At 45.3% G+C, this 23,799-nt stretch overlaps 1 protein-coding gene across 1 annotated transcript in view; it reads left to right on the top strand.

Moving 5' to 3' along the window:
• Positions 1-23,799, top strand: part of LOC139266131 (fibrous sheath-interacting protein 2-like) — a 67,327-nt gene that overhangs the window by 37,212 nt on the left and 6,316 nt on the right. Inside the window, exons 4-7 of the mRNA XM_070883977.1 lie at positions 2,285-2,374; positions 2,459-2,589; positions 12,399-12,534; positions 14,428-14,538. Of these exons, the coding sequence (XP_070740078.1) occupies positions 2,285-2,374; positions 2,459-2,589; positions 12,399-12,534; positions 14,428-14,538 (468 nt within the window). The remainder of the gene's footprint in view (positions 1-2,284; positions 2,375-2,458; positions 2,590-12,398; positions 12,535-14,427; positions 14,539-23,799) is intronic.

Below are 23,799 nucleotides of genomic sequence, written 5' to 3'. Positions count from 1 at the left end.
TGATTAGGTGGCAGTAAGCTTAGATTTTAAAAACCTATGAATGTAGAAGGAAGAAATGATTAAGGGAGGTAAGGAACCAGGAAGAATCCAAGAAGCTATAACCTGCTGATCAGAGGAAAGGAATGATAGGTAAGTTGGACTTGGTGTTGGGATATGTACAGAAGAGTTTTGGACGAACTGGAGTTTATGGATGATGAATGATAGGGGATTGGCAACAAAAGCTTTGGTTTAATCAAGTCTGGAGGTGATATTTGAACTGAAGAGGAACACGTGTTAAAATAAGGAACCTCTGCAAACAGATGGCATGCCAATATTTACGCCATGCTGCTCTTGTGCAATGTTCGGCTATGTGTTACTGAGTGGCAGTAGGTAGGATACTAGCCCTGAACTTAGTAAAGCCTCCAGGTTCTCCCTGCAACATTCTGTCTATTGCCTCCAGACCCATAATTTGAATGGCAGGATCGTTAAATTGAGTTAAGGGCTGGTAGCTGGGAGCCCCCTCCCCCTGGCATGCCTTCCCTCCTGTCTGTATGTGAGGTTTCTTCCTGTAATACAAAAAGTAGAGATGTTGGAATTGGAACAGCATAGAGAATATCACTGAAGCACCAGCCCCCAATATCACCTTGTGTGAGTACATCAAAATGCAGTAGATTTTGTTGGCGGGGTGGGGGGTGGGGGCGGTTGGTGACAACATTCGAAATGTATGTGCAACATTAGAAGCTTATTTCAGTACATGAGTGAAAGAGTTGGAAGGATGCCTGAAGGTTTTGCAAGCTGCCACAGTGAGGCTGCGAGTAAACTCGTTATGCCAAGCACCCTATGGCCATACACTTTAAGCAAGCACATTCTAGTCATACAGTCTTTCTGAGGTCTGGGAAATTCTTCCTCATTTGTTGTCATGATCTATGAATGTGGGCGATTAGATTTACTCACTTGGGAACCACTACTCAGGCGTTTTAGAAATAGTCCCTTGCCCCCAAAAGGTCAATGCCGCAACTTCAAGGAGTGCACCACTCCTTTGCTGTACCCCTACAGCAGTGCTTTAGGACAACATCCTATTTTTTCTGTCCTTCATTGTTTATTAAACACATTTTTAATTTTATGCTGTTGCTTTTGCTTTGTTGGATATCCCACTCCCCCATTGATCTCCCTGGAACTGGGGCAATTGTGCAGGGAACATTTTCTAATCATGCAAGGTCAGCTCCTCAGGCAATATGTGAGTGATCCAGACCTGAGGGCACTGTGCTGGGAATGGAATATCTACCCTAATATCTGCTGCAGCATGAACTACCACAATGCCAGGATCTTCCATCCTTCCTTTACTAATTTTACAGCAGAGGTGTAGTGGACGTGGATGGAAAATGAAACGAAAAGTGATCCACCAGCTCCCTGTCACTTCTATGATTTCCTGCCAGTAGTGACGGGAGAAATTTACAATAGGTTTGGCCAAGCATGAACAGGGTAGTGTTGAAAATACACATCTAACATATATGCTCCATGCTGGAAGTTGCCACAAGTGCAATTCATCTGATTTCCTTAAGAGCCTTTATCCAAAAAGGCATGACCTCAAATGTTTGGCTGCTAGTGTTTCTTATTAATTAATAACCACCCACAGCAGTACTTTTCCCCATGTTGGGAAAGTCTTCTTAAGACTGCCTCTTCTGCTTTACAACTATTGTATAAGGTATTGAGTGAGTAGTTCTAGAACATGATAGGGAGCCAAGACAAAGCATACACATGGAGATAATTACCTCTGTAGGTCACCATACCAATTCATTTTATGAATTTGCAGTTAACAGAGAGTGCAGGATTGAAGACAGAAATGCTTTAATTACTGGGTGCTGTGTTTGTACAAACAGTCCTTTCAGAGATATGACAGCTTCTTAGCAGTCTAAATTTGCTAGAATAATCAGAGGGATCAAATAAAAGTGAGCAAAACCAGTACTGAGCCTATAGTGGCACAAATAGATAGCATTCTGCATTTATATTGCATGAATTGTGTGGAATGTCCTGTTTATTTCGGAAACGAATTATGCCCTCAACAAACCTGAATATCTGAAAATGAAGAAAAAAGTTAGATTGGAATTCATATTTGAATAGTCAATAATTGGAATTGCCATAAAATGCAATATTGCACACTAATACTGTTTTCTTTCACTCCTAATGTTATTTCTCATTGGTGTGAAATGATATTATTTGCAATTTCCTAATTAATGATAAACCATATTCTATTATAGTTGAAAAACTCATTTGTATTTAGTAATTTCTTGCTTCTCTGTTTCAGATTATATGTACTCTGAAGGAATTTAATCAGTATAGAGAGTACCTAACCAGTATCAAATTAGACTTTGAAAGAAAGTATGCACAAGAACAGGTGAGCAATCAAATGTTTTTGAACCAAACTCATTCTGTGAGCATGTTAGAAAATGGAAAATAACTATCTATTTTGGTTCCCAAGCGACTACTTGTGAAGCAATTACTGAATCTTCAAGAACAAGGTGTTGCTCAGGGGATAAACCTTTCTGACCTGCAGGAATGGCTCACAAATGAATCCAAGAAAAATATAAGCAAAAAGACTCTGAAGGACAGGTACACTTTAAAATGAGTCACATAGTTGTTTCTTTAACCAGAGTGTTCTTTGAAGCAGTCAGCATAAGCCTAATTTCTGTCACAAATTGTCTCCAATAGAAGAGACTCCAACTATCCTTATTAATTTTATTTTCAAGTGTAGAACTTTAGGTGAGGGCTTGATGGGAAATTAGTGCATCTGGTACTTAAGTAGGTAAACATCTTCATTTTTTTCTGAGATAGCAATATTTAGCAATTTTTAAAATTACTGATTGATATGAAGAATAGATGGGGTGGGAAGGATATCGGAACAGGGAAGGTGAACTGGAGATGGAGGGAGAGGAGATCATAAAGAGGAGGTGGAGCAAAGGAAGGGGTGGAAGCACAGGATGGAAAGGGTTGGTAAAAGGGATTGGGATGAGGTGAGCAATGGCATGGAAATTAGCTGGTGGAAGGCAGAAAACTCCCTATTGGAAAGAATTTCAGAATATCATCTCAATGTGGGTAGGGTTCAGCTAACTTGCCTTCTTTGAGGAAATTTCATGTCACTGCTTACCCAGCTTTTGATCAGGTTGGTGGGGGGAATGAGGGGGGGGAAGGTGGAGGGTGTTCTATGATGCCTATTTGACCCTGAGCTGAACTTCCAACCCTATATGCTCTTTATCATGGAGACTGCCTGTTTTCACTCATGTAGCATTGTCTGTCTCTACCCCTACCTTAGCTGATCTGCTGCTGAAACCCTCATGCATGCCTTGCCATCTCCAGACCTGACTATTCTAATCCTCTCCTGGCTGGTTGTTCATTCTCCACCCTTTGTAAATTTATCTAAGCTCATCCAAAACTCTGCTGCCCATATCCTATCCCACATCAAATCCCATTAACCTATCACCCCTGTCCTCACTTATTGGTTCACGGCCCTCCAAAATGTTATCCTTCCATGACTTTGTCACTCCCTATCAGTGCAATCCCATACTTCCCACACTCTCTGTTCCTTTTACTCCAGTCTCTTGTGCTCCCCACATCCCCTTTCCCCACCATTGGCGGCCAAACATATTTCTCCTAAGCCCCTAAGCTTTGGAATTCCTTCCCAAAATCCCAAAATGGATGCAGAGCGAAAGGAGGAGATATTAGGATTAGAATATTGAAAGCACTATATAAATGCAAATTGTTATTGTAGTAGTTTTCAAAAAAAGTTGTTAATTTAAACTTTTTTCTGTTAATTCTGCCTTTGATGTTGGTGTCATTCTCCTTAGATTTAAGCGGGGAGAAATTTGGTAGTACCCAGTTAACTTTTTAAATTTTGAATATTTAGCACCAGGTGCAAAGGAATCGGAATTCGTTGCCGACCTAAGACGTCTAGCTGGACTTTGTAAGTTCGAAACTACGTTGGTAGACATGCTGCAGGACATCTTTGTAATCGGCATCAACGATATTATCTTGTTTACAGTACTTGCCGCGTTCCGATTTTTCAATGATAGCTGCTTTAAGCTTTTGTCCGTCGTCATGCATGATTGGGCAATCGTGATGGCCTTGCTCAAAACCAGCGTATCCGCCGCCAGTAGCTTACGCAGGGTCAGGATTGAAAGAAGTCCCGCAGCATGTCTACCTTATATGGTCCAGCTAGACGTCTTAGGTCGGCAACGAATTCCGATACATCCTGGGCCTCAGAACGAATGTGCGTATAGAATCGATATCTTGAGATGATGATGCCTTCATCTGGTTTGAGGTGGCCACGTACCCGAATACACAATGTTTCATAGTCCTTGTCCATTGGACTTAAGGGCGAGAGGAGATTCTTTGAGTCCATAGATTTTCGGACCGCAAACCATGAGGAGGACCGCCCGGCGCCGAACTGCGTCTGCCTCTTTCTCCATTTTGTTGGCCACGAAGTGCTGGTTCAAGCAGGCTACGAAGTCTGCCCAAACTTCTCCCTCCACAAATCGCTCCAGAATTCCAATTGTGCTCATTTTTGCATGCAAAGATTCTTGTTGCCTCGTCACCAAATGTTGTGTATGCAATAACTCAATAGACTGAATACTGAACTCTGAACAGGTACAAACCTGGATCTACTTTATTAGGCCCAAAATGATTACATTACAAGATGGCTGGCCTTTTATACCTAGCCCGCACACATGTGCACACAGCCCAATGACCTCCGACAGTGGCGCCACTTGTTGGCTAGTAAACACAAGCATACATACATGACAGTAGGAATCCAATTAGTACAAACGCAGCGCCCAGTAATTAAATCATTTCTGTCTTCAGACCTGCACTCTTCCTGTTGACTGCAAATTCATTAAATTATTATTTTAAAAATTTGTTTATGGGATGCGGGCATTGCTGGCATTTATTGCCCATCCCTAATTGTCCTTGAGAAGTTGGTGGTGAGCTGCCTTCTTGAACTGCTGCAGTCCTTGTGGTGAAGGTACTCCCACAGTGCTGTTAGGCAGTAAGTTCCAGATTTTAACCTAGTGATGATTGAGGTACTGCGATATACTTCCAAGTTACGATGGTGTGTAACTTAGAGGGGAACTTGCGGCTGATGGTGTTCCCATGCGCCTGCTGGCCTTTTGCTTCTAGGTGGTAGAGGTCACGGATTTGGGAGGTGTTGCCAAAGAAGCCTTGGCGAGTTGTTGCAGTGCATTTTGTAGATGGTACACACTACAGCCACGGTACGCCGGTGGCGGAGGGAGTGAATGTTGAAGGTGGTGGATGGAGTGTCAATCAAACGGGTTGCTCTGTCCTGGATAGTGTCAAGCTTCTTAAGTGCTGTTGGAGCTGCACTCGTCCAGGCAAGTGGAGAGTATTCCATCACATTCCTGAATTGTGCCTTGTAGCTGGTGGAAAGGCTTTGGGAAATCAGGAGGTGAGACACTCATTGCAGAATACCCAGTCTCTGACCTACTCTTGATGCCACAGTATTTATGTGGCTCGTCCAGTTAAGTTTCTGGTCAATGGTGATCTCCAGAATGTTGCTGGTGGGGGATTCGGTGATGGTAATGTCATTGAATGTCAAGGGGCGGTGGTTAGACTCTCGCTTGTTGGAAATAGTCATTGCCTGGCACTTGTATGTCGCAAATGTTACTTATCAGCCCAAGCCTGAATGTTGTCCAGGTCTTGCTTCATGCGGGCATGGACTGCTTCATTAACTGAGGAGTTGTGAATGGAACTGAACACTGTGCAGTCATCAGTGAACATCCCCACTTCTGACCTTATGATGGAGGAAAGGTCATTGATGAAGCAGCTGAAGATGGTTGGGCCTAGGGCACTACCCTGAGGAACTCCTGCAGTAATGTCCTGGGGCTGTGATGATTGACATCCAACAACCACAACCATCTTCCTTTGTGCTAGGCATGACTCCAGCCAGTAGAGAGTATTTCCCCTGATTCCCATTGACTTCTGTTTTACTAGGGCTCTTTGATGCCACACGCGATCAAATGCTGCCTTGATGTCAAGGGCAGTCACTCTCTTCTCACCTCTGGAATTCAGCTCTGTTGTCCATGTTAGGACAAAGGCTGTAATGAGGTCTGGAGCCGAGTGGTCCTGGCCGAATCCAAACTGAGTATTGGTGAGTAAGTGCCGCTTAATTGCACTGTCAACAGCAACAACAACAACAACTTTTATTTATATAGCACCTTTAACATAGTAAAACATCCCAAGGAGCTTACGGCTGATGACCAAAGAGATAGGTTTTAAGGAACGTCTTAAAGGATGAAAAAGAGGTAGGGAGACGGAAAGGTTTAGGGAGGGTGTTCCAGAACTTAGGGCCCAGGCAGCTGAAGGCACGGCCACCAATGGTTGTGCAGTTATAATCAGGGATGCTGAAGAGGGCAGAATTTGAGGAGCGCAGACATCTCGGGGGCGGGGGGTGGGGGGGAGGGCGGTGGTGGAGGGTGTTGTGAGGCTGAAGGAAATTACTGAGATAAGGAGGGGTGAGGCCATGGAGGGATTTGTAAACAAGGATGAGAATTTTGAAATTGAGGCGTTGTTTAACCCGAAGCTAATGTAGGTTTGCGAGCACAGGGTGATAGGTGAGCAGGACTTGGTGCGAGTTAGGACATGGGCTGCTGAGTTTTGGATTACCTCAAATTTACGTAGGGTAGAATGTGGGAGGCCAGCCAGGAATGCATTGGAGTAGTCAAGTCTCGAGTTAACAAATGTATGGAGGAGGGTTTCAGCAGCAAATGAGCTGAAGCAGGGGCGGAGGCATGCAATGTTATGGAGGTGGAAGTAGGCGGTTTTAGTTGTGCCATGAATATGTGGCCAGTAGCTCATTTCAGGGTCAAATATGACACCTAGGTTACGAACAGTCTGGTTTAGCCTCAGATAGATGCTAGGGAGAGGGATGAAGTTAGAGGTTAGGGAACGCAGTTTGTGGCGGGGACCAAAGGCAATGGCTTCGGTCTTCCCAATATTTAATTGGAAAAAATTTCTGCTCATCCAGTATTGGATATTTCTCATACAGTCTCGACGACACCTTTCGTTGCTTTGCGGATGATTGAGAGTAGACTGATTGGGCGGTAATTGGATGGGTTGGATTCATCCTGATTATTCTGGACAGGACATATCTGGGCAGTTTTCTACATTGCCTGTGTTTTAGCTGCACTGGAACAGTTTGGCTAGTGGCGCGGCCAGCTCTGGAGCACAACTCTTCAGTATGACAGCCGCGATGTTGTCGGGGCCCATAGACTTTGCTGTATCCGTTTCTTGATATTATATGAATGAATTGGCTGAAGACTGGCTTCTGTGATGGTGGGGACCTTAGGAGGAGGCCGAACTGGATCATCCACTCATCACTTCTGGCTGAAGATAGTTGCAAACACTTCAGCCTTGTTTTTTGTACTCACAGGCTGGGCACTGCCATCATTGAGGATAGGGATATTCATGGAGCCTCCTCCTCTCGTAAGTTGTTTAATTGTGCACCACCATTCACAATTGGATGGGGCAGGACTGCAGAGCTTTGATCTGATCCATTGATTATGAGGTCGCTTCATGGACTAGAATCATAGAATGGTTGCAGCACGGAGGAAGAGCAGTCGGTTGTCGAGCCCGTGCCGGCTCTCTGCAAGAGCACTTCAGCTAGTCCCACTCCCCCACCTTTCCCCGTAGCCCTGCAAGTTATTTTCCTTCGGGTACTTAACCAACTCCCTTTTGAAAACCATGATTCAGGCTGCCTCAACCACCCTTTCAGGCAGTGCATTCCAGATCTTAACCACTCGTTGCATAAAAACGTTTTTTATTATGTCCCCTTTGGTTCTTTTGCCAATCAACTTAAATCTGTGCCCTCTGGTTCTCGACCCTTCTGCCAATGGGAACAGTTTCTCTCTACCCTGCCCAGACCCCTCATGATTTTGAACACCTCTATCAAATCTCCTCTCAATCCTTCCTCTCTGGTCTAAGGAGAACAATCCCAACTTCTCCAGTCTATCCATGTAACTGCAGTCCCTCATTCCTGGAATCATTCTCATAAATCTTTTCTGCACCATCTCTAAGGGCTTCACAACCTTCATAAAGTGCGGTACTCAGAATTGGACATAATACTCCAGTTGAGGCCAAACCAGTGTTTCATACAGGTTGATCATAATTTTCATGCTTTTGTACTCTATACTTCTATTCATGAAGCCCAGGATCCCATAAGCTTTTTTAACTGTGTTCTCAACTTGCCCTGCCACCTGCAATGATTTGTGTACATATACCCCTGGGTCTCTCTGTTCATGCACCCACTGTAGGATTGTACCCTTAAGTTTATATTTCCTCTCTTCATTCTTTCTACTAAAATGTATCACTTCACACTTTTCTGCATTAAATTTCATCTGCTACGTGTCTATGTCTTCTTGAAGTCTATCACTATACTCCTCACTGTTCACTATACTACCAAGTTTTGTGTCATCTGCAAATTTTGAAATTGTGCCTTGTACACCCACATCCAAGTCATTAATATATATCAAGAAAAGCAAGATTATGGCCATTACCTCCACGATTTCTTGCTTCAGTAACCTCAGTATCCTAGGATGCATCCCATCTGGTCTTGATAACTTATCTACTTTAAGTACGGCCAACCTTTCTAATACCTCCTCTTTTTCAGTTTTTATCCCATCCTATATCTTCTCTACCTCCTCCTTCACTATGTCTATCGCAACATGTTCTTCCTTGGTGAAGACAGATGCAATGTACACATTTAGCACATCAGCCATATCCTCTACCTCCATGTGTAGGTCTCCTTTTTGTCCCATAATGGGCCCCACCCCTCCTCTTACTATCCGTTTACTATTTATATGCCTGTAGAAGACTTTTGGATTACCTTTTATGTTAGCTGCCATTCTATTCTCATACCCTCTCTTTGCCCCTCTTACTTTCTTTTTCACTTCTCCTCTGAACTTTCTGTATTTAGCCTGATTCTCCGATGTATTCTTGACCTGATATCTGTCATACGCACTCTTTTTCTGCTTCATCTTACTCTCTCTTTCGTCATCCAGGGAGCTCTGAGTTTAGTTACGCTACCTTTCTCCCTCATGGGAATGTATCTCGCCTGTAGCTGAACTATTTCCTCTTTAAATGCAGTCCATTGTTCTGTTACAGTTTTGACTGCCAATCTTTGATTCCAATTTAACTGGGCCAGATCCATTCTCATCCCACTGAAATTGACCTTCCTCTAATTAAGTATTTTTATTCGAGATTGCTCCCTGTCCTTTTCCATAGCTAATCTAAACCTTATGATACTATGATCACTGTTCCCCAAATGTTCACCTACTGATACTTGCTCCACGTGACCTATCTCATTCAAAAGCATCCGGGAAGGCACTGAACACCTCAAGTCTCTTCGCGAGAGCAAGCTGAAGCCAAGTGTAGACAGCGGAAGGAGCGCGCGGCAACCCAGGCTTCCCCACCCACCCATTCCTTCAAACCAGCGTTTGCCCCACCAGTGGCAGAGAATGTAGGTCCTGCATTCGACTCTTCAGTCACCTGAGAACTCATTTTTAGTGTGGAAGCAAGTCACCCTCGATTCCGAGGGACTGCCTATGATGATGATGACCTCATTCGCCAGAACCAGATCCAGCAATGCCCCCTTCCTCGGTGACCCGGAAACAGACTGATCAAGTAAGTCCCCCTGAACACACTAGAAATTCCTCCCCGCTCTGCCCTTCACACTATTACTATCCCATCTATATTAGGATAGTTGAAGTGCCCGACTATCATTACTTTACAGTTCTTGCATTTCTCTCTAATTTCTCGCTCAGCTCTGTTTATAGCATGCTGTTTAGCATCCCTAGCGTGATCTGGGCAACCATCGTGCAACCCGGCACTCCGTCTTGCGTGCTGGGCTGCAGGCCCATTCACACGCTGCCCTGGTGGTCCAGTGGAGGCCATCAGAGGCTGTGCAGAGTGTGCTGCAGCCCTCCCCTTTAATTGAAGGGGAGGGGCATTGAAGTGCGTCAGCGCTAGGCGGAGCATTGGCATAGCGCTTGACTCCCCGCCCCAGTAGCGCCCCGGTTACTGCCCCCTAAGGAAGTGGAGCGCGGGAGATTGCACTCCACTTCCTTTGAGGGGAAGTAAGCCCAATTCAGCGGCGGGGGCGGTGCTTCCGCATCGGGCGTGAAAAGTCCCGACCCCGGAAGATTCCTGCTCCCTATTTGGGGCCCAAGGCAATTTTGCCCCCTCACTGTCTTGTAGTTGTAAAGCAGAAGAGGAAGTCTTAAGATGTACTTCTATGGGTGGTTATTAATTAGTAAGAAATACTTGAAGCCAAAAGGTGTCATTATTGAAAGATGATGGCCGAGAAATTGGATTTGGCCACGAAACGGCCAATGTTAACGATGTTAAGCTGCGCCAGGTGAAAATGGTCTAGGTAGCACACAAAATTCATGCTCAGTCCTCATTAACATAATTGTAGTCTTGATCTCAGCGCTAACACTGCTGCTCATTGGCTTAAAGCTCAATAGGTGGGCCAATATCGGATCTAGTCTAATTCCCAGTCATGTTTGCCAAAGGCTTTATTCAGTACTTAACGGGGAGGTACATTGATGCTGCATCTCCTCATTGTCATAACTTCAGCTTGAATGAGACGGTAGGGCAAATACATGGCCTCAGCACAGGAAGGGAGCCTGCAGATTCTCTGATGAGCCTCTAGAGGCACTGGTTATGGTCATGTCGAGGAGGCGAGCTGTCCTCTTCCTACACACTGACAGAAAGCCCTCAAGTTTGATGTGGTGGCTGGAAGATTGCTGGCACACCAGACTGATGCAAGATGAAGGCATCTAGGCTGCTGCCAGGATACTGGGCATTCACGGTGAGGATTCTGCATCTGTGGTCGCACATCAGCTGTACATTCAGTGAGTGGAAGCCTTTGCGGTTATAGAAGACCTCAGGATTGTTATGCGGTGGCCGCAAAGCAACGTGGCACCCTGCACCATGGTGGTGAAGCCTGCTGCTGCAGTTCCACCCCAACCTCATTTCCTTCCCGCTGCACTCACCTGGATCCCCCTGTGAGCACCACTCCACACTGGGAACTCTCAATTGGGGAATCAACCCTTGCTTTGGTTGAACTGCAATAGAATCAATAGAATTTGTTTGGCAAAATTGCAGAAATTTGGCATGGGTCCATTTAAATAGCTCCCTTGCCAGTGAGTCAGGAGATCATGGGGCTGAAATTGCCCACCGCTGGAAATGGCGCTCCCACCCAGTTTCTTGTGTTTTCACAGCCGCGGTGGATAAGGTGACCTCTTGAGCGAAATTCCACTCTTTAGCTCTTTTTTTCCAGCGGACCGGAAGTCGCTCATAATGGGGGCGGTCGTGCGGCGGTGAGTACACTTAAGGGGCAGAGGTTGGGTGGGGTTGTAGTGGCCGCCACTGTCAGTCATCAGCGTAGCGCTGATGACATCATCATGGTGCCGCATCACCATGGCTCTCCCCTTCACTTGAAGGAGAGAGCCTGCGCGATATTTAAAGTTCAGTCCACTGGGCCACCAGGGATGGTTTTGGCCGGGCCAGCAGCCTGGCACCCGAGGGGTGCCAGGCTGCCTGTTGGTGGCCCGGCTGAACCCGGGGGCATAATTTTCAGCCCGACATGGCAATTGGCCGACAAAAAAAAAACATGGCGACAGCCATTTCAGAAGGCCACAGCCTCACTGTCTCAATAAAGCAGGTTTTGGCACCGCCGGGCGGAAGGAAGATTTTCTTGGCGGAATTTCGCTGTTTGGCAGCAACATCAGCGGTGCGCACTCTGATGATGCACTTAGGACGGATCGGCAGAAGCAGAGCGGTGGGGGCAAGTGGGGGTGGGGGGGGAGTGGGCCACCGCCAGGATACTGCAAGAGCGGAAATTTGATAATGGCAGCCATTAAATGAAAGTCGGTGGCCATTGCATTCTGCAGCGTGGCCGCTGATTTCCGGTGTTAACAGGCCTTAAGGAAAATGGCAATTTTGGCCCCCATGGGTTCAAGTCTCACTCCAACATTTGAGTGCATAATCTAGGTTGATACTTCAGTACAGTACTGAGGGAGTGCTGCATTGTCAGAGGTGCTGTCTTGTGGATGAGAAGTTAAATTCCTGTCTGCCTGCTTGGGTACATCCTGGTGTGTAGGCAATATTTATCCCTCGACTAACACCATCAAAACACATTAACTGGTCATTTATGTCATCACTGTTTGGGGAACCTTGCTTTGCATAAATTGGTGGCCACGTTTGTGTGTCTATATTGAAACAGTAGCTACACTTTAAAAAGTAATTCACTGGCTGTGAAATGTTGTGGAACATCTTGAGTTAATGATAGGCACATTATAAATGTAAATTATTTCTTTCTTTATCTTAACATGTCTGTATTTTCCCAAAAGGTATTTCAACATGCTTCAAACAGAAGAAAATATCAAAAACTTGATAAAAGAACAGAAATGCTGTGCTGTTCTGGCAGACGCATCTGAAGATGGAACTCAAAATACAAAACAATTGGTACACCAAATTCAGCAAGAGGTGCGAATAGAAAGAGTGCATGTATCTAATCTTGCTTTAAAAGGATATAAAGAGAATAATGCATACAAGAGAGAAATTTACTCTTATCTTTTTGGCAGTACTAGGTTGGAGAGTAGTGGAAGGTTAGTCAGGATCTGTTCCACTGGTTCCACATTGACTTTTATACGGGTTGGATTTTAAAAAATGAGCCAATAATGGCGGGGTGACTGTGTACGTCACATTTTGTGTCTTATACACCTTGGTAACAAGATGTTGGGAACATCATAATTCAATAGGTATTTCTTACTCCCATGATGCTGCTATGGGGAGAGTGGCGTCCATGGGCAGCGTGGCAGCCCCGACCTGCAAGGGAACATCAGCGGCAGGTCAGGGCCATAAAAGGAGCGACGAGCGGCGGCCATGGACAGCGTGGAGGCCACTTCAAGGTACAGCGCGAGTGGTGCAGGAGGGCGACGGCTGTGAAGAGTGATGTCATCAAGGTCAGGTCAGCGATTGGAGCGTGAGCAGATACAGCAGGAGCGGCAAAGTTGGGGCGAAGGAGCGGCAAGAGAGACTGTAGAGGGACATGATCGGGGCCCAGGGGAGGCGCAAGTTAGGGGCCCAGGGGTAGCATGGACCAGCCCACACTGCGATACATGTGCGCACTAGGTCCGTGCAGCAGAGCTGATCTCCAGTTGTCTTGGGTAATCCTTGCCACTGGACCAAGACCTAGCTCTGTCAAGCCTGTATGGTGGCTGGTGTGCAACAGCCACCCAATGTTAATGAAAATTCACGCACAGGCATCTTCCACCCTTGAGGATGTGATTTGAGTCCTTCATTGAAACACCTGTGAACTCATCCTTTTTTTAAGCGTGGAAGCAAGTCATCCTCATTTTGAGGGACCACCTATGATGATGATGATATGGTTTGAGAATCTGTGGCCCTTTTTTCTATGAATAGGACTCAGATATCAGCTAATTTTTCAAGCACACTTGCCAAAAGGTGGTTAGCTGCTCCTGACAGTCTCATGCTGAGTTGTTAATCCAGTGACAGTGAAAGAGGTGTTTTAAATGCAGGGTGGACCATTGTTTTCAAGAGTTACCAAACAATTGCCCATTCAGCAGTAAAATCTGCTAATTCGGGATCTATCTAACACGATTGTGTTGACAAATTTGTTTTATTTCTGCTAGTCTTTGAAGAGAGACTTTTAAGAAACAACAAAAACACCAGAAATCATCAAGATAGTAGAAAGGCTGGTGGGAGAGAACTATGGCTCCTTGGTTGTTGTGACAGATAGCAGAGTGAAAAGTTATCCTATTTTACATTAAGATAAGATTCTCTGAAGTGGGCTAGTGAAGCACTTCTTTATTTTTTTCTAACAATGCATGAACAAAAATTGCACTGACTATACTAAGTAAATGTCATCAATGTTCTCTGTTTTCTCTACCATGGAATAAAGCAACTTACAAACCAAACCATCAACACCTTGCCTGTTATTAACTCATTCTGCCTTTGGAGAGATTAAAGGAGTACACATGTTTAAGACACAGCAATCTGGCCCAGTTCACAAGAGAGTTTCATTGTTAGACTCCTGGGTCCCATTACCATACTATCAGATACAGGGCAGTGGGAGTCAACTGCTGTTGAAGGAAAAGTAGGCAATCAAATTGCTTAAGATGACTGGCATCACTGAACCTGAGCAGATATCTAAGGCAGACTCAAATTCACGTACAACACATTAAACTTACATAATAGATCTTTTGACTAAATGTGTTAGTTCCTCCTCTTCAAGCTCAAATCTTCCATTTTTGTCTATTTGCCACATTTGTGCAGCTACATCGGAAATGAGCAAGTGCAACAGATACAAAAAATGACCACTAAATAGTTATGACTTTGTCTCATTGCGTTAATCAGGAATTGAATATCAAGGAGAGAGCAGTTTTGATGCGACTTGAAGAAGATGTAAAGAGTGAATTTAATCTGGAAAGGAGAAGAAGAAAAGCAAAGGATGAGAGGGTTAGAAAGGTATGTTTCAGTGGATAAGTTTTTTTTTGGGGGGGGTTCTTTGCTCTTAAAGGTGGTGATATGAGTTTAAGGACTCAAAGATTTTCTGACCCAATGTCAACATGAAGCATTCCCATAGTTAGTTGATGAATATGTTATTTTATTTATATTTATATCGCCAAGTCTGTAACAACATTGTGACTGATGTTAGCAAAATTAAGGAAAGGAAAGGTCTTGCATTTATATAGTGCCTTAAGTGTTCTCAAAAGCACTTTACAGCCACTGAAGAACTTTTAAAGTATAGTCACTGTTGTAAAGTAGGGAAACGTGACAGACCATTCGTGCATGCCAAGGCCCCAGAAACAGCAATGAGATATATGGTCTGGAACAGGGCATCGCGCAGCATATCTGATCAGTTAGACTTGTTTTCTGCACCTTTCAACTCAAAGAGCAATGGGGCATCTGGGATCAACAGTGTATCTTCTTACCCAATGAGATTTGAGTATTCAATAAAAAAAGAAAGGAATGACTGAAATGTAGGGAGAATTAGAGTCAAATCAAATAGAGAGGGAAAGAAAGATTGGATTAAAAGAGAAAAAAGAGGAAGAAATGAAAATTAAGAAAAAAATTAAAATATAAAAATTTGACTTTTTAAAATCTCTAACAGCAATTTACGACCTGAAGGAATGAGACTCCACAGTTTAAATTACTCAATTTCTGGGCAAGAGAGGTTGATTGGCACTGCATTAACAATTATCACATTGTTAAAAGGAACTTGTGCTGTTAATTACCAGACTTAACATTGTGTGGCAATTTTAAAGGGTAATTAATGTGCAAATCCAGTAAGTTCTTAAAAATAACAGAGGCTAAGGGTTAAGTGTTGTTTGTGGGAAGCAAATGGTGGAGCGGCATAAATCAACCAGCAAGTTTTGGAGATTCGCAACTCACAGCATATCTCTTAATCCCCTGAAGTTGCTGGCTGATTTGCACCTTAATATCATCATCATAGGCAGTCCCTCGGAATCGAGGAAGACTTGCTTCCACTCCTGAAGTGAGTTCTTTGGTGGCTGAACAGTCCAATATGAGAGCCACAGACCCTGTCACAGGTGGCACAGACATTTGTCGAGAGAAGGGGTGGGTGGGACTGGTTTGCCGCACGCTCCTTCCGCTGTCTGCACTTGACCTCTTCGTGCTCTCGGCGTTGAGATTCGAAGAGCTCAACATCCTCCTGGATGCACTTTCTCCACCTAGGGCGGTCTCAGGTGTCAGTGGTGATGTCGCACTTTACCAGGGAGGCTTTGACGGTGTCCTTGTAATGTTTCCGCTGCCCACCTTTGGCTCATTTGCCGTGAAGGAGCTCCGCATAAAGCATTTGCTTAAGGAGTCTCTGGTCTGGCATGCGGATCATGTGGCCTGCCCAGTGAAGCTAATCGAGTGTGGTCAGTGCTTCAATGCTGGGGATGTTAGCCTGGACGAGGACACTAATGTTGGTGCGCCGGTCCTCCCAGGGGATTTGCAGGATCTTGCGGAGACATCGTTGGTGATATATCTCCAGCGACTTAATGTGTCTTCTGTATAACGTCCATGCCTCTGATCCATACAGGAGGGCGGGTATTACTACAGCCCTGTAGACCATGAGCTTAGTGGTAGATTTGAGGCCCTGGTCTTCGAACACTCTTTTCCTCAGGTGCACTGGAGGCTGTGTTGAATCTCCGCATCAATGTCTGCTTTTGTTGACTAGGCTCCCGAGGTATGGGAAGTGGTCCACGTTGTCGAGGGCCGCGCCGTGAATCTTGATGACTGGGGGGCAGTGCTGTGCGGCGAGGACAGGCTGGTGGAGGACCTTTGTCTTACGGATGTTAAGCGCAAGGCCTATGCTTTCATACGCCTCGGTGAATACATCGACTATATCCTGGAGTTCAGCCTCAGAATGTGCGCAGGCGCAGGTGTCGTCCGCGTACTGAAGCTCAACGACAGCGGTTGGTGTGATCTTGCACCTGGCCTGGAGGCAGCATAGGTTAAACAGCTTCCCACTGGTTCTGTAGTTTAGTTCCACTCCAGTAGGGAGCTTGTTGAGTGTGTGGTGGAGCATGGCAGCGAGGAAAATTGAGAAGAGGGTTGGAGCAATGACTCAGCCCTGTTTGACCCCGGTCCGCACGTGAATTGGGTCTGTAATCAATTTGTTGGTAAGAATCATGGCCTGCATGTCGTTGTGGAGCAGGTGAAGGATGTTGACAAACTTTTGAGGGCATCCGAAACATAGCATAGACCCTCACGGTTGAAGTGTCAAAAGCCTTTGTAAGATCAAAAAAGGCCATGTATAAGGGCTGGCGCTGTTCCCTGCATTTTCCCTGCAGCTGTCGCGCTGCAAAGATCATGTCCGTTGTGCCCCGTAGGGGACGAAATCCACACTGTGATTCTGGGAGGAGCTCCTCGGCCTCAGGGAGAAGACAGTTGAGGAGAACTCACGCGACAACTTTCCCAATGGCTGATAACATTTCAAGGACACCCTTGTAGTTGCCGTAGTCGGACTTGTCCCCTTTTCTAAAGATGGTCATGATCACTGCATCTCAGATCTCCCGGCATGCTCTCCTCCCTCCAGATGAGAGAGATGAGGTCATGTATCCGCGCCAACAGCGCCTCTCAGCCATACTTTAGTGCCTCAGCAGGGATTCCATCTGCACCCGTAGCCTTGTTATTCTTGAGCTGTTTTATGGCTTTGCCTACCTCGTGTAACGTTGGGGTTTCACCTGAGGTGGTGGCGGGTCGCATGCTGCGGGATGGAGTCGAGAACACTCGAGTCAAAGACAGAGTATTGATTGAGGAGATCTTCGAAGTGCTCCATTCAGCAGGCCCTGACAGACTCTGTGTCCTTGATGAGTTAATAGCGGTGTGCATTGTTAATCTGCCCTTATTTTTTCAACCAGGTCTAGCCCAATCTTTTTCATAGTGATGTTGGTTGCGGGATAAATATTGACAGTGTAGGAAAGCGAGCCCCAGGTGGGCAGAGGAAACGTTTCAAGGACACCCTCAAAGTCTCCTTGATAAAGTGCAACATCCCCTGGGAATCCCTGGCCCAAGACCGCCCTAAGTGGAGGAAGAGCATCCGGGAGGGTGCTGAGCACCTCGAGTCTCGTCGCCGAGAGCATGCACAAAACAAGCGCAGGTAGTGGAAGGAGCGTGCGGCAAGCCAGACTCCCACTCACCCTTTCCTTCAACGACTGTCTGACCTGTGACAGAGACTGTAATTCCCGTATTGGACTGTACAGTCACCTGAAATCTCACTTTTAGAGAGGAAGGAAGTCTTCCTTGCTTTCGAGAGACTGCCGATGATGATGATGAAATATTGACCAGGGCACTGGGGAGAACTCCCTTGTTCTTTATTGAATGCCATGGGATATTTTTATCGTCTCATTTGAAAGACGGCATTTCAAACAGTGCAGCTCTCTCCATCAGTATTTCACTAATGTGTCAACCTAGATTATGTGCTCAATTCTCTGGAGTAGGGCTTGAGCCCACTACCTTATGATTCAGAGATTAGAATTCTACCACTGAGCCAAGGCAGATACCATTGAATGGGAAATCAATTTACAGTTGTAAATGTTCAAAGAAAGGTGTGACCAAAACCTACAACTAAAGGAAGTAATATTTGTGATAAGGAAGTATGCCGCACATTAAATTAAAAAAAATAAACTAGTTGATTTCCTGTGTTGGCACATTTGAGTCAAAGCCATTTGGGAGGGGAGGGAAGTTAGAGGGCAGGAACTAATTGGACCAGGATATACAGCTGTAGCTCAGCCCCTACATTAAAGTTATACATCCTTTCCTTATATTTATATAATACGTTAATTTGATATTATTTATAGTAAAATAGAGCTATTTAGGAAGCAGCGAGGTTGTTTGCAGCACAGGAGTCTCTGTGCAGTACAGACTGAGAATCTGGGAGCTGCACAACTGAGATGCTACAGTAGCACCACAGGTCAGAGTATAATCACTGTGTGACAAGTTTATATCATAAATGTGGACATGGGAATTTATAATGGAAAGAAATTGTCAAATTTTTGCCACTTCTAATTACAACGGTTAAGTTAGATTTTGTAGACAAGAAGTGTATGCAAATGTCAGGCTCTATCTATGGAAAGAACCATTGGCCTCAATATTAACTCTTCCCCCACCCCACTCTCCGCAACAGGCAGGAGAGGGTCATTGCTGTTATTATGGCTGTGGGTTTCATGTCGTTCAACTGTCCCGTCCTTGAGTGGTGGGACACTTGATTAACATATTTAAATCAGGCTCACAAAGTGCAATTGGGAGCGAGGTTTAAATTTAACAGTTGCTGGTTGGCGTTCCCAGGGCTTGGGAAAGCTGGCAGTGAAATGGAGGTGTGAGCCGCCAGCTCTAGAAGGTAAGTTTCTGGGCCAGGAGAAGCAGGAGTACTCCCCTGGACCCTCAAAGAAACCTTTTGGCTTTCCTTCTGCCGATCGCGGCCTCTTTTTCTCCACCCCCCCCGCCGTAATTGGCGACACCACCGCCCCCCCCTCCCCCCCCCCCGACCTCGCAAAAGCTCCCTCCTTCCTGATTGACACACTTTTTTTTCCTCCACCTGCACCAAGCTTCAATCTGTATCTCTCTCCCTCTCGATTACTGGGGACTGTCCTGGAGGGTCTCTGGCTACGGCCTCCTGCCACTGGACACCCTGCCCAGCAGTGGGCCAGGCTGTTAGTTTGGCTGGCTGCTGGGTGGTAAATGGAAGAAATAAATTATAACAAGGTCCTGTCGTTAAATCTGGCAGGACCTCCGCGGCCCCGGCCTTTCCAGGTTTTCCCCGTGCTACTGTGCTCTCCCGCACCCTTCCTGCCTCCCCGCAAATATTGGGCCCAAGATGTCAGCATGTAGCTACAATACCAGTTCAAACTGCAGGTGATGCTGTAAATCTCATGAAGCTAAAACAGCAGTTGATATTGCAAATGAACTTTTGTAAATCCTCCTGATGTTCCACAGATGGGGCTAGATTTTACACTTTTTTGCATGCATAACACCCACTTAACCTCCATTTTACCGCTGAAATGATGTAAACGCCCAGATATCGCCCATTTAGCCACAAAATGGAAACTGATAATTTTTCGGACACTTATCGGCAAGCGTTACTTTCCCCATGTGCGTAATGCCGCGAAAAAATAATACCGCCCGCCCACTATTTTTGGGCGGAATCATCAGAATGGACGAAATCAACGGCCATAATATCGGCCAGCATTACTTTCCTCACGTAATTAATGCTGAGATTCAATAATATCGACTGCTCACTTCTTTTCGTTGTAAAAATCACATTTGCCGGAACTAACGCCCAGGAGATCGCCCAGCGTCACTTTCACCATCTCGCCCACAATATCGCTTGCCCAAAACACCGCTCAGGAAAAGTGGAACTGTTCTGAATGGATCGCAGCGGTGTGGGCGCCATTTTTAAAATCGCAGGTCGCTTCATTCAAAAGACTGCTTCAACTTCGGGGGAGATTGGATTGACTCTGGAATTCTTCTCGGGTGAAGTGACCATCTCAACAGACTATGGGCTAGACTTTCCACTTCACATCGCCCATCTATCGCCCAAAATGGACCTCTATCGCCCATTTTGAGCAAAAAATGGAAACTAAGCTCAAAATATCGCCGGAAAAACAGGTGCCTAAGTTTCCACTTTGATCGCCGAGATGATCGTCCAAATGATCGCCCACACAAGGCCCATCCCAAGTTTCGGCACCTAGCATGCACTTCACTGGGCCGATGAAAGGCCCAAAAGACTGCTGAAAAATAGTTGCTTTTTCTGGGCCTAAGAGAAGGAAATTGGCATTACGGCCGCCATTTTGAACTTCGGAGGAAGGGTGGAGAATTAGTTGTGAGTTATTTAGAGAGTTAAATTGAAGATAATTGTACTCAGAATATTGGGACAGGGAATATAAATAGGTATTATCAACTTATTTTTGGTAAATAGTTTTTATATATTGAAGTTATTTTGTAAATAGCTTTTACATAGTGAAGTTATTTACTGAAATTGTTGGGGCCTATCAAACTGACTGGTATACAGTGTAGAGAGTACAGAGCGTGCAGAGTACAGTGATTAGAGAGTATAGAGTAGAGAGATTATTAAAATTAGTGAAAGTAATTATTGATAGTGATATGGGGCCTATGCTTTCCCTGCCTTTAATTGCAACTGCTCACACACTGGTTACTGAAAGGATCAATCAAAGATGTGGCAGAGTAATGCATAGATGGAGACGAAGACAGAGGAGGAGACCGTACAGCCAACAAAGGTACTTGGAAAAGCAATCTTACCTGAACTTGTCTGAAAATGCTTGTCTTAGGAGGCTGCGATTCCGGAAGGAGGTCATCGATGAGATATGTCAACTTGTCAAGGATGACCTGCAGCCTTCCAGCACCATCAGAACCGCACTGTCCGTTGAGGTGAAGGTTACTGCTGCCCTAGCCTTTTACGGATCAGGATCTTTTCAGGCTTCAGCTGGCGACATCTGCCATATCTCTCAGCACGCTACACACTGCTGAATCCGACAGGTGACTGAAGCCCTTTACGCTCGCAGGATGGACTTCATAATCTTCCCAATGACCAGGGAGGCACAGACCGAGAGGACTTTGGGGTTCTCGAGAATAGCAGACTTCCCCAAGGTGCAGGGAGCAATAGACTGCTCGCATATTGCCCTGAAAGCACCTTTAAAGAACGCAGAGGTGTTTCGTAACAGAAAGGGGTTCCACTCACTAAATATGCAGCTTGTTGTCGACTGCAATCAAACAATTTTAACAGTGAATGCTACATTTCCTGGCAGCATCCATGATGCACACATCTTACGTGAATATTCACATAGCGACTCGCAACATTGTTGAAAAGACAATTGGAGTCCTAAAGCAGCGCTTCAGATGCCTGGATCATTCTGGAGGCAGCCTGCAGTACCACCCTGATCAGGTAGCAGAGTTTATTGTGGTGTGTTGCATGCTATAACCTAGCTATAAAGAGAGGACAAATAATGCCAGATCATACTGCAGGTCCATCTCCAGAAGGAGATGAGACAGAAGAGGCAGCCGGCGAGGATGAAGAGGAGGAACAGACGGGCGAGGACATAGGGGAGCTTAATCAGCCTGGCGATCTAGCACCGGTACCACCACACCTTTCCCGAAGACCAGTAGCCAGTGGTAGTTACACGGCTGCTAAGTTTTTGCGTCAGCAGCTCATTAATGAAAGCTTTGCATGAACTATTAATTGTGGATATTCAAATGTTCAATTACAGTTAAGGTTAATCAAAAGTTTCATTTCCGTGGCGTTTTCTTCTTGTCTTTCCTGCACTGGCCTATCATCTGAATTAGTTTAAGTAAAGTTTAAAGTACTGGTATAATAACAGAATAAATAAACATATATATGCATGAAAAACTACATTTGAAAACTAATGTAACTAAGAGAGAAGGCACAAAAGTTGTTGAATAAATGTTTTTTTTATTAACATATAATTTTTATGAGGGTAACAACACCCTCCCTCCAACCCTCCCTCCAACCCACCCTTCCCTCACATCCCCAAAACGTTAGAAGAAATTGAACATTTAAGTAATGATAACAAGTGACCATTTTAAGTAACAACAGAACTATTGAAAAACACTCCCCACTTCCTACCTGCGGACACGTTTCCCTCCAGATCCTGTCCCACCTCGTGTTTGCACCCTACCTGCCCGTTTTTGTCTACGCAGACCGACACGAATGCATTGTGCAGTTTGCGATGGCAAGACTTCCTGCCGTGGTGGAGGTGACGGAGCGGAAGCCTCAGGCTCTACTTTCGAGTCAGGAGGAACTGTGTCCTCCGTACTTGCTTGTGTGCTTGGAGTCTCGCTGCGAGTGGACACGACACTTTGGGGTGCAGCGCCATGTCCAGCCAGTAACACATGCTATAGGGCATTTGTTGCGGCTGTCTGCTCCCTAATCGCCTCCAACGTCCCCCGAACAGTCTGTGACTGTCAGAAGACCAGCTGGAGAAGCGCGTGCAGAACTCGCTCCAGGTTGTGGAGAACTGGCTCCAATTAGCTGAGAAACCCGCGAACCCCTGGATAAGGTCGCGACCGATTGCGACCGTCTTCCTGCACAGGGATAGTAAGCTCTCCGTCTGGTCCTCCGTGGTAGGCGAGTGCATATCACGCTGACCGGACCTTCGTGGGGTCGGCGTGTGCAATGTCACGTGCCTTGGCGTCACCACCTGTACACCGCTTCGGTGCCTCATCCATCTCAAAAGAGATGGCCGCAAGTTGTTTTCCCCACCCCCCCCCACACAAAAAAAATCTTCTTCTTCACCTCCACCTCCAGCAGAAGGGTCAGTGTCCACTGACTTCACAGACACTTGTTGATCTTTTGAAAGAGAAATTAAATTTATAAACAACGTTTAACAATTCAAATCAATACATCTCAATTTTTCAAGAACTCAAAACATTACAATGCTTTCCATTACCCCATATGCACAAACAATCACCAGGCCTAACATGACCTCATTCGAAGATCAATAGTACATCTCAATTATATATCAAATTACATTATAATTGCATAAGATTACTTGCGTAACAAATGTAGTATTTACTATTGATTCACACATTGCACAATGCACAGTTCTCATTACTCAAGCGACTCAAGGGTGGGTTCGGCTACACCATGGGTTGTGACCGAACGGCTTTCTGGCCCCACCAAGGCCACTGCAAGCTCCTCGTAAGTACTTAGAGACTGCAGCATAGCACAGCCCCCGCCTGTCCTGCGTTGCTCGCAGTGGCTGATAGATATCTTCTTCTGTAAATGATAAAATAACATTGCACGGCATAAGCAAATGGATTTGGCAATAAACATTTAAGACTGACAGATTTATATGTTCAATTACAAATTTGCATTACATTGCATAGAAATAAAATATTTCATACTATAACATTCAACTTTATGTTGGGGTGCATAAATTTATTCATAATTTAGTTATGTTTAAAAATTACGAAATAACATTGTAGATTCTAATTACAATTTCCATACATCATTAAATAATACATATGGATGATTTCAAATATAAATTTCAACTTATTCTGGCAGCCACCAGTAGGCTGTTCCATCTTTTGCGGCACCGGTCCGGTGTCCGCGCTTCATTTGATGCCGACATGACCACATCGGCAATCTCTGCCCAAATCCTCCGATATGTACAGGGTGGAGGTTTCCCATGCCCACTCCGTGTCACATCCTCCCACCTCGCGCTGACTATGTTCACGAGG

Source organism: Pristiophorus japonicus, chromosome 6 (assembly GCF_044704955.1).
Source record: "Pristiophorus japonicus isolate sPriJap1 chromosome 6, sPriJap1.hap1, whole genome shotgun sequence".
Classification (NCBI taxonomy): domain Eukaryota; kingdom Metazoa; phylum Chordata; class Chondrichthyes; family Pristiophoridae; genus Pristiophorus; species Pristiophorus japonicus.
This window is presented reverse-complemented; position numbering and strand designations above follow the sequence as displayed.